The following is an 11,995-nucleotide window of genomic DNA, read 5'->3' as shown; positions in this document are numbered from 1 at the left end:
CACACTAGTGCAAGTGCAAACTTTTTCATTCAAATTCAGGAAGTTGCAAGAAATTCCTGTTCATGTTCATGCCACATCTTTGGCACACAGAGCTTACATGGTGCCATTTTTCAGAAATGCCTAGTTAATTCCAATCATGCCAACAGACATACTCATAAGAGAACTAGGAGTGTGTCTGTGACCACACATTAATCGCCATAGAACAGGGGTCCTTGAACTTTTTAAACGGGACCAGTTCACTGTCCCTCAGACTGTTGGGGGCCGGACTATAGTTTGAAAAAGAATGAATGAATTCCTATGCACACTGCACAATAAAATTGATTAAAATTAATTAAAAATAATTAATTTTTTTAAAAAAATTAAAAAATGTTTGCTCCAATCGCTTGGGATGCAGCAGAAACCCAGGATGAGGTGGGGAAGAGCATGTCCATATTCAAGGGACATAGCTACAACGCCTGTGATCGTGCTGGGGGGGGGGGTGAAGCGCGACGCAGTCGTGCTGGGGGGAGGAAGACAGACATGATCGCGATCATGTAGGGAAGGCAGGCACTATCTCCCCCTCCCAGCACAACTGCTATTGCAGCCATCCTCCCCCCAGCACGACCATGATCACAGCCATCTCCCCCCACCCCCAGCATGACCACAATCATGGCTGTCTTCCCTGCAGGAGCGTGACCATGGCCATCTCCCCCACCCCCCCAGAGGACGATCGTGCAGTGAAGGCAGGTGCGACCGCAGGCGCACTCATGCAGGGAAGGCAGCCACAATTGTGGCCATCTCCCCCCAAAGCACGATCGCAGCCATCTCCCCACCCCAAGCACAACTCCAATTGCGCCTGTCTTCCCTGCACAAGCACAACTGCAATCACAGCCTTCTCCCCACTGAGTATGCTTGCACCAGCTCAGAGCTTTTGGACTTGTTCAAAGATCATTTTCTTTGAGCGAGTCCAAACCCGGACCCGGAGGCAGACCGGATAAATCAGCATGGCAGGATGGATCCAGCCCGCGGGCCGTAGTTTGAGGACCCATGCCATAGATCATGACAACCAGACCGTATTTTGGCAAAATCTTATGTAAGAAGGACTAGTGTCTTTCTTACAACATGCTAGCCTAAGGAGTTTGCACACACGACTCCTTTTAATAATTTTCTAGGATTCAAAAATGCATATATTATTCATCAATTCCAAATTTATCCATTGCCAATAAGGTACTTTCAAAATTGGTCACAGATTTGTTTGAAAACTGCATTAGAGTAAATTGGCACTTATAACTGACTGTTTAAAAAAACTTTTGTACCACTCCTCAATCCAGCTATTATAACTTAGCAGCATTTATAATTCCAGCTAGGAATAGGGGAGGAAATGCCCCTTCCTTAAATGGACAACAAATATAAAACTTCACTTTTACTCCTAAACTCCATTCTTCCAGTTTCCACCTCTAGTTGTAGTCTGACTATAACCTTATTCTCAATAAACAACCCAGAGTATGAATTGAATATGGAGTGTTCATAATTAGACCATAGTGCAATATTCATAGTAGCAACCCACATTTCAGCAACAATCTGTACTCTCATAACTACTCATAGTCACTCCATACTTCAGGTTCTTGTTACATAAAAACCAGGCCCAAACATTCAGATATAAGATTTTGCTGTTCCCCATGTTTTCTTCAGAAGCAGTACATTCAATCTATGTTTAATAGCTCAGATTTCCACGTGAAATGGAACTTACATTGGAGTTTCTTCAAGTGTGCCAGAGAAGATGCTAATCAGCTTTGTCCTCCCTGTAATTTTGGTGTGGCATATGGAGAGGAAAGTTTGCATGTAGCAAAGTCTGGCTAACGATACATGTAGAAAAAACATACATTTCACAGTAACTGCCTGTGCAATCTTGTGGGAAACTGGTCTTCTGAACTTCTATGCATATATATTAATAATTATGGTATCCAAATTGAGAGTCCGTCCATCCTTCCTTCCTCTTTCTCTCTCCCTCCTCTGTCACAAATCCATGATTTCTGACACTAATATAACTAAAGCAAAATGGTTGAATTTGCATTAGTTGCAGCAAATGCAGTGTTTGAAGAGGATTGTGATATTAATAGTATATTTTAATTGTAAACATCACCTGTTCAGTCAGAAGCAGCAAATAAAACAACAAGCACAGACTCCTTACTTTAATTTCTCTTTAAAATGGAAAGAATGAATCTGTTCTCCCAAACTGAGACCTTGTGTGCCAAGTTGCAGCCTAGAGCGCATTTTTATGGCTGAGTTATAAACCCCTGAAAAATGGAGTTTTGTAATGGAAATGCGAGACATGATGAATGGATCACTTTATTTAATTAGAGTTCTTTTATCCTCCTCCTACCACTCTTTTCTTGGCTACAAAAGATGCTGTGCCAGCTCTTCTCTTTTCTTATCTGCCTCTTCTGATCCTGTGTATCTCCACAGGGTCAGAATGAGGACATTTTTTATTGGTTCTAATGAGGTAAAAGACAGGCAAAGACAATATTTCATACTGATTTAGTGTGTTTTAAGTAGAATTGATTCAAGCAGTTTGTTTTCAGTCATCCCTTTTAAAGACCCTCCTATCCCTTCCAGCAATCGTGACATATGAATGGTTAGTGTAGGATGAGCAGTGTTTGGGGATCGTCTTCACAATCACTTCACATCCTGTGTGGTGCAATCGCGCTCTCTCTCTTTCCCTCTCTCTCCAGCAGCAGCAGTGCTTTGTCATGGTCTGCAAAAATCCAAAATTTTGTTTAGACATGTTACACTGTTTTGATCCCTTTGTACTTTTACCCTTAAAAATAAGATGAATTGTTCCTTCTTAAGAAAGAAGATTGCCATTCCTTTGTTGTTTAATCATATGAAATCATCAGTCTTTTCATGTAAATATGGTGTAATGTTCATAAAATAACCTTCATCTGCATTTTATCCTTTCATAGCTCCTTTAATTCATAATTCAGATATTAGAACTTTGCCTGTCTGTCTTTTACACACACACACGCACACACATGCACCCACAACCCGCCCCCCCCCCACACACACACACTTTCTACTCACAGGGTTTGAAATAGGAAGCACATAAGATTGTGTGCTTCTTTCTGCAACCATAGCATGTGCAACTGGTCCCACTACTATAGCAGTCTCCCATAGATCTGCCCATAAACAAGGAAAATGTTCTAAAGAGTAACATGACAGATAAGAGAATTACAACCTATAACTGCACCCATAGTGTTCAGTAGAACTGCCAATAGATTCTGCCATTACAAGAGTCCATGTTACATTGCAAAGACAATGGACATAATTCAAGTAATGTGATCTGATTCACTGCATTTTCCCACTGGAGTTTGGGGCAAAGAACATGTGTTCAATCCAGTTCCATTTGGGTGTTGTTGTTCACCCCTAAGCACAGTGACAACTGAGAAAATCTGGTATGTGAACAGTGGTGGGAGGGGGCCATTGACATTAGTTCTGGGAAATCATTGTTTGCAGGACTAAGACAATCTAACACCTTGTCCCAAGATCTGGTAGTTTAATGCACAGATGGTACAGCTGCATCTGAAGACCAAGTCTCATGTCACTTTTCCCTGCACAATAATTGCACTAATTTATACAATGAGCAGAATGGTGTCACTTTTTCTAGGCAACGTCAATTCAGGCTTAAGTAAAAGGCTGATTGATTGAATCCTTCCCTGCACAATGGGGAGCTTAGTTCCATGAAAGCATGTTCAAGTTCAAACCTTCTTTCCCTCTCTCACACTTCGTCTGACCATTAATCTGAGAAACACACCCCCTGAACTGCATGCGAGCTGCATGGCTGAAAACTTTCAGAGCCTATGATGCTGTTTTGTGTCTTCATTAGGTGATGCTACAAAGCCAGTACATGGGACAGTCTCTGATCATTTCAGTGTGCAAGTCTGCTCCTGAGACATTTAGCCAATTTTGTGTGAAACCCTGAAATATTATCTTCATTTGGCATGTCATGGTTTTTATAGAAAGCCTAGACAGCTGAGCCTGAGTCACAGGAGTAAAGAAGAGTAAATAAAACATTTGCTTTGCATTGAAGCTAAATCTGTAGTAATTCAACAGCATTTAAGCTTTAGAGGTCAACTCATGGATGTACAATATTCACATTTCCTAATTCAAACACATATTGAACTGAAACTTATATTAATCGTCTTCTTTATTCCTCCATTAAAAGTTGTTCTTGCCCTATTGGATTTGAGGGGAAGAAGTGTGAAATGAATCCAGATGACTGTGAAGATAATGATTGTGAGAACAACTCAACTTGTATGGATGGGATAAACAATTATGCCTGTCTCTGCCTCCCTAACTATACAGGTAAGCTAATTGGTGAGGGCAATGTAGTTAACATTTCTAGGGCATATTCCTTGGAGTTTCCAATTTAGACTTTGAGACACTAGATGGATAACTTCACAAAAAGAGTGGGCTCAAATGCTGAGTTAGAATCAGATGCAACTTACCTCATGTATTTCAGACTGGGGAAAATAACAGATACCTGACTGCTATTGGTATCCAGGAATGCCTCAGTCTGAATTGCCTCAATCTCACCACAGGCAAAATCAGTGGGGGTGAGGAAACTGTTAGACGTAATGGAGATAACATTGCACATCTCCGCCAATAGAAACAACACGCTACAGTCTGCTCAAAAGAAGCACATTTCTAGTTGCCGCTGAGAAGTGCTAGACGGTTCTGTGTTCTCCCATGAAGTCCAAGGGATCCAGCTGGCCTTCTGGCAATGTTTTTTCTTCCTGAATATTCTGTTCTGAACTTGTGTATTGAATGGGATGGGGGAAGGAAATTTATGGGGACAGGAGCTATATGTGTTAAAGATAGGTTGGAATGGAGACTATCCAAAGTGGAGGGTGGGGGTTAAGGTAAATGGAGTATACTTTTGTGTACCATGGAATGCACCAGTATTCTACTTCTGGAGAATTCTAGCAGGGGAAGTGGAGCTTTTAAAAAAAAGGTTGATTCAGGTTTTCAGGAGAGGCATGCTACTGACCTTGGAATTCTCCACCTTCTACTCTATTGAATGTGTCAGAATAAGCTGCATAACCACATTACCCTGAAGTCCTTCACCTGCCCAAGGGAACTCAACCACAATCTTAAAAGTGATTACATTATTCCTCGCTTTTGTTCTGACACCCCAGCAAAGCTTCACAAATAAACAGCATATGAGTGTTCTGTGTCTGTGTGTGCATGTGAGTGTGTGCACACCCATATGGTGCTCTCCAGGTATTTTCCATCAGCCCCAGTCATGAATCCTGGGAATAGCAGTCCAAACATCTGGAGAGCACCAAGTTGAGGAAGGCTGACTCTGTAGCAAATAACCAGGCTTTCTTGCCTAACATAGGAATGTAGGCATGATGGCAATACAATTTTTATTCAGTTGAGGTCAAGTTTTCTTTTATTTGTAATGGAGATTTGTGAGGTCATTATTCTGTTTTGCTTGTTGTGCATGTTTTGCATGTCACTTCTGCAAGCTTTTTTCTAAGGAAGTGATTGCTTACTAGTGGGAAAACCCCCCACTCTGTATGTGTTCAGTCACTTTATGATTGAAATGTTTTCTTTCTGTATATATAGCCTCCATGGACAGAGGCGGCAGTCATACAGTCATCTCCACAAGTGGAGAGTGATGAATATTATGAGGAGAAGGATGGGGCTGGAGAACTCTCCTTCTCAGTGTTTGATCTGTCTTGTAACTGAACTTCTGAATAGGGTGCATGTGGTTCTAAGTTGTAAAATAAGGATGCCGTCTAGGTGCTGTACAAGTGTCTATGTCAGGGAATGGCAACCTCCACCCTGTGGGTCTAATTTGGTTTGCACTGGGGTTGATTCCAGCCCATGCAGAGTTAAGAGATGTTTGGAACCCCCATACTTCAAAAGCTGTGTGCCTCTCAGTGCCCCATGCACAGGAGCAACAACAGAACAGAGCTACTGTGTTCACGTGCTGGCTTCTTTCTAGGGACACCTGATAGGCCACTGGGAGAACCAGAATGCTGGACTGGAGGAACTCTCAGTCTGATCTTATGGTTTGCTTTCTGGATTCTCAGCTTAGTATGATATCCTTTTGCTCAAAATTTGAAGAAATAAATGTGGTTCCTCTTTCCTCTTATAGCAATGCTGGAGAATTGATTCCCACTTAAGAACATAGACGAACTGTGCATGTCTGTTATTTCAGCAAGCACTGGACCATTTATTTGTTCTATGCATTTATATCTACATTTACATTTACACCCCATTTCCATTTGATAATATTTGAGTGTCACGTAAGATTTTTCTCCTGTTGTCATAATAGATAATACAACAGTGATCATTGTTAGATCTGTTGGAAGCTCTATCTAAATGCATACCTAACCTGAACCTTAAGCCTACTTAGTTCTTCCCTTCCCTCTAACTAATGATACTGTAAGGGTCTTGCCTGGAGTCACTCGGTACATTTGTAGCAAGTTTTGAAGCTTCTGCCCCAGCTTTAGATTGGTTTTTGGAAGGTTTCTCCTAACCCCCAATCCCTTCCCCACTCCCTGATTTTATGAGTAGGAACTATATTAACCCAAACAACTAACTATACAAGCCAGCAAATCATAATTGCTTATACTCATTGTATAGTAGTAAGAAAATAGCTGCATCTTTTAAACCATGAAAACATGAACTGGTCTTGTTACTCTCTGAGCTTCAGAATGGCTCCTTGTAACCTGGAGTGTATTACATGTCTCGGGATTTAATAAGTATCAGGTTTGAGTGGCTTGGTAAGTAAATCTAAAATTTCCCAAACTCTTAAAATGTTGTTTGGGGCCCTTTAGGGATTCTTGTGTAAATGGTTGGCTGGGAAAACTCTTGAATAAAAACGAATTGTTGCTTAAGCCATCCTTCTGCCAGAAACCTTTACAATGCTTGTATGCAGCCTGAAAGGAGAACTTAGTAACTGATGCTTTGAGCTAGTGCTTGATATATCTATATATTAACCATTTATTTACTTTACAGCATTGCTTTCCTTATGTACAACAGATAGCAACTTGACAGAGGCAAAATAGTATACTTATCTACTAAAAATAAAATAATAAAATCCCAAGTAAATATGTATACGGTTGCAGCTTTATGATCTCAATTGTTCAGTTATAATAAATAATATTGAATTAGAAACAACCAGTGCCAAAACATAGTCATGACAAAGAATTGCCATAAAATGCAACTACTATTCATAAATCTGAAATATAATGTAATATCAGAGGATTTATTTATTTATTTATTTAGGCGACTTCTATGCCGCCCCATTCGCCAAAGCCTTGGGGCGGCTCACAAACCATAAATAAATACCATTCAATAAAACAATATAAATTAACAATATAAATTAACAATATAAATTAAGTCGCCCTGGCCAAAGAATAAAATGGATAAATAATATTAACAATTAAAATAACATTTGAATAAAAAGGTCTTCGCCTGGCGCCGAAAAACAAATAACAATGGCGCCAGGCGGACCTCTCTGGGGAGCGCATTCCATAGATTTATCCAAACATCTCAGTCAATAATATCATGCCGATAATATTATATGACATATCAATATTATATTAACTTATTTGTTAGTGAAGCAAATAACATGAGTTGCACATGAAATCTATGAATATCTTTTAGCAAAAATAATGTAAAACAATTATCTAATGTGAAAATGTAGATAGAAATCATTCTGTTTACAAAATCATCTATATGGTTTCCCAATTATTTATGAATCTGATATTTTCTTATAATATTTATTTATTTTATTTATTAAAACATTTCTATGCCGCCCCTTGCCAAGGCCTCGGGGCGGCTTACAACATTGAATACAAAATACATTAAACAATAATACAATTGTATAAATAATTATACAATAATAATAATTGTAAATAATAAACAAATAGCCGCTACCTTGTGGTATGTTATGTCAGTTCCAAATATTCTTTCTTTACTGTGTACTTTGTACAGATTAGCAAGAATAATACTGAACTTATTTTATAACCCAAATGTGTCTTTATTAGGAGCCACAGATAGTCTCTTTTATGCCAGAAACCATGGAATTAACAGCTCTTGAGTATATCTTGTACACAAATATTAATCATACTATCATTTCTGGCTTCTTAATCTCTGTTTTAGTTTGGATTTGATTGCATAGTAAACAACCTTGGTGGGTCTTGTTAAGTATGATAGATGGATTAGAAATGTATTAATAGAATTGTCTAATAGTCATGTTGGAAGCAGTCATAAAATCACTGGGCCCAAGCCTTTACTGAATGCAGGACCCCAAATGTTCCTTACAGATAGTTATCTGACTGCATCTTGAATGCCTCCAGTGTGAAAGAGACCACAGCTTACCTAGGTAAATTGGCTCCATTGTCATACTGGAAAAAGATTTCCTGATGTTAATCTAGAATCTGGCTTCCTGTAATTTGAGACGATTATTCGTTGTCCTGCACTCTGGGATGATGGATGATTGAGATGAGATTGTTGTCCTTCTCTGTGTTATAACCTTTCACATACTTGAAGAGAGGTATCATATCTTCCCTTTCTCTTCCCTGCTGAAAATTAAACATGCTTAGTTCTTTCCATCTCTCCTCAAGGGGCTTTGTTTTCATCCTCTGCCCTCCTCTGAATCTTTTCCAGTTTGCCTGCATCTTTCTTAAACTGTGATACCCAAAATTAGACCACAGTATTCAAGATGAGGCCTAACCAGTGCTGAGTAGAGGGGATTTAGTATCTCAAGTGATTTAGAAGTGAAGTAATGTTAGTAAACATTAATTTGGAAAAGTCCCAGAGACTATTACAGGTAGATCAAGCTTCCCTAAAACAGTATTGATCAATTTATTCATTCCACATTGCTGAAACCAGGTTGTAGCAGTTAAGGGAAGAAATGGACACATACACTGCTAAAAAGTGGTTTAGAAAATATGTGCCATTTCCCATCTTGAACATAATATCACTCTTTTAAAAAGCCCTTGGGCCACTTAAGCTGTGGAGGCAAGCCGAGGCATGGTGTAGGACAGCAAAAAATATCATGGGCTAGCTCTGCAAATCCTAGGAGATCAAACTCATTTTGATAACATCCTATTCAATAAATTGTCCTTACATTTGGAAAAAAATATGATCATATTATAGAAGCACTGAAATATGAGCTATTTATTTCTCAGCTTCAGATGAGATACTCCTGCTAGGATCACTTACTTCCATTGTTGGTTAATCTCTCTTGGGCAGAACAATCCTAGACTCACATTGCATGCCATTTTTGGTAGAAAAGCAGAATGTCATATAAGTGCATACATGCATACATGTGGACTGGAACAGCTGTGTTAATAGGTATGTGTTCAGTCCAGATTAGGAAAAATCGATAAGTAGAAAATATTTAAAAAGTACAAAAATAACAGTGTTCCTGGAAACATTACTACAGCCCACCAATCAGAGATTGTGTTTGAATTATGCAAACCAGTCAGGGAATATATGTTATTTTCCAGCAATTGATGTGGGATGGAGATCCTACATCGTCATAGTCTTCCTGGGAATAATTTTGATGAGGGGCTTAGACTGGGATTTTACTACTGATAGTGGCTTTCAGTGAGTCATTTCTGTTCCTGGTAGAAATAATTCAATTCTAAAGCCCTTGGCACAAAGAATCAAGCTATGAGAAAAAATTGCAGTGATCTTACACTTAATTCTATAACAAGACTTACTTTTAAACCTTTTGGGGTTGGTTTATCTGCTAGAACTTTTTTCCCCTGTTACTTCAAGTCAAGTGCCCAGAAATGAATGGATGAAGAGATACATAGATCACTGCTTTGTATTTCAAGATCTTTTTGGAAAGCATGGTTTTATTATTGTCCTGTGCATAGTGCATTACTTAAGAACTATTTGTCTTAGAAAAGTTCTGAATACATTCTATCTCTGAAAAGGAGAGTAGTTCGCTTGATAGTAGTAGTGATTTGAAACTGAGATGAAGGGTTACAAATGGCTGGATAATATATCTCAGGTAGCAGAGAAAGTAAAATATGGTATAGCAAAATATGAGATGGAAAGCCATAGTTTGGGTAATTTTACACATAATCTAGGCTGGTGTTTCTCTTCCACCTGTTTCTAAATAAAAATGGAGTCAAACATTGCTTCTGTTTTGATTAAAAAATTAGACTTGAACTATTTAACCACCAGTAGTGTCCAGAGTTATGCCAGTTATGATGAAGGAATGGTATTTCAGTTCCTGGGGAATTCTGTAACCATCTCAAAGATAAAGCATTACAAGTCTTTCATTCCCAAAATTTAAGAATGCAGTGGCTGTTTATAGATGTCTTCTATATACAGTATAGTTAGACATTTGTTGACCTTATCGGTTGTTAAATATAAAAATCAGTAAAATCCTAGGAAGCATTTTATTCATAAACCATTTCTTCAGTTCCTTACAGTGCAATCTTACGTATGTCTGTTCCACATCTTTTAATCTGTTTTAAATGATCTTAGGTTAATATTTTGCTTTCTTTGTGACTTTGCTTGATTATTGCCATAACTTGGAAAGTTATATGCCTAGTGGTGGCCCCTATTGGGTTCCACTAGTGAGAGTAGGAAAGTGAAAGTCATTGTGCTAGTGGATTACTAGTTGCTCAGAGATTTTTCTATACTACAGTGTTGCTTCTCCTGCTTTAGTTTTGGAGACCAAGGAAGTTTTCCTGCTTTAGTTTTGGAGACCAAGGAAGTAATGATGGGTCCTTGTTATTAATCCTCACTCTTTTAAGGCTGATAGACATCTCACTTACCTAAGAACAGCAGAGTAAATAATGTAAAGATTTGATACCTGTCTTCTGAAGCTCCATATCTGGTAGATCTATATTAGCAGTCCCCAGAATCTGAAATCTTAACCTGATTAGCTTCTCCTTTCCCTTACTCAATTCAAACGAGCAGTGGTGGTTCCTACTTGGGGGGGGGGGGGAATCAAATGTGTCTGGGAGAGAGGGGGATTCAAATTAAATGTAACAAATATTTTATGGGACTGGAATTTGTGGGACTCACTGCACTACAATAAAGGTTTTGGAAATAGTGTAGAACTATCTATTTTGCAAACTTTATTGTCTTCCTTCCACAAACCTTACAGCCTTCTTGCACAGAATCTGGATGGCCATCAATCAGGGCAATGATTGACTGTGCTCAGTTGTGGTCCTTGAACAAATTGCTCTTCTCCCTAACAAATATTTTCCAGCTTTCTGCCATTTGGAAATGAATGAAAACTATATCTGGAATTCAAAGCTTCATAATTTGGCATGTAGCCATTATATTTCTGATTGAAACACCATCTTTACTTGGGATAAGAGACAATTAATGGACTGGTTATTTTGGATAGACTCTAGAAAAGACCTGCAATTAAAAACTCTAAATTCTCTCAGTGGTTTCCGCTTTTGAAGACTGAACATTATGGAGTTAGATACCCATCCAGATTCAGACCATCCTCTTTAAGAAACGTCTTTATTGAGTTGCAATTCCAAGTTATGCCAACTGCAGTTTTGGTTGGGAGATATAACAAGGTGCCTCTTGAAAGCAGATTATGTATTTGTGGTTTATTCAAGCTGAAGACATTACATGTTAATCTGCCCGCTATATTCTGACCCCAGAAAGAAATTCTTGAAACCTTTGCTATCATACAGACACAGAAATGCCTTGACAGAAGCAGTTCTTTTTCTTTTAAGTGATAGTAATAGTTATATGATAGCTATTCCTTTGTTGCTTTGGCAGTAAAAGTTGCTTTGTTTGCTTTCACAGCAAAAGAGGTCAGGAAGAGAGAATTAGACACACAGTTTCTATAAACAGCCCTAGAGATTCAGAGTTAAAGATGAATTTTTGTTCATAGTATATTTTAATTTGTTTACATTTATATTGCTGAAATTCTTCATTTTGTTCTGTATGTGCACTCATTTTATGTATTTGTTATAGCCTTTGGCTAGTACAATAGACTTTTTGAATT

The 11,995-nt window shown here is 38.5% G+C and overlaps 1 protein-coding gene across 1 annotated transcript in view; it reads left to right on the top strand.

Annotated features, from left to right (window-relative positions):
• Positions 1 to 11,995, top strand: part of SLIT3 (slit guidance ligand 3) — a 524,682-nt gene that overhangs the window by 453,435 nt on the left and 59,252 nt on the right. The window contains exon 28 of the mRNA XM_044453633.1: positions 4,202 to 4,341. Coding sequence (XP_044309568.1) covers positions 4,202 to 4,341 — 140 coding nt within the window. The remainder of the gene's footprint in view (positions 1 to 4,201; positions 4,342 to 11,995) is intronic.

Source organism: Varanus komodoensis, unplaced genomic scaffold (assembly GCF_004798865.1).
Source record: "Varanus komodoensis strain SLA01 unplaced genomic scaffold, ASM479886v1 scaffold7_1, whole genome shotgun sequence".
NCBI classification, from domain to species: Eukaryota; Metazoa; Chordata; class Lepidosauria; order Squamata; family Varanidae; genus Varanus; species Varanus komodoensis.
Note: the sequence above shows the minus strand (reverse complement) of the source record. Positions and strands in the feature narration are given on the sequence as shown.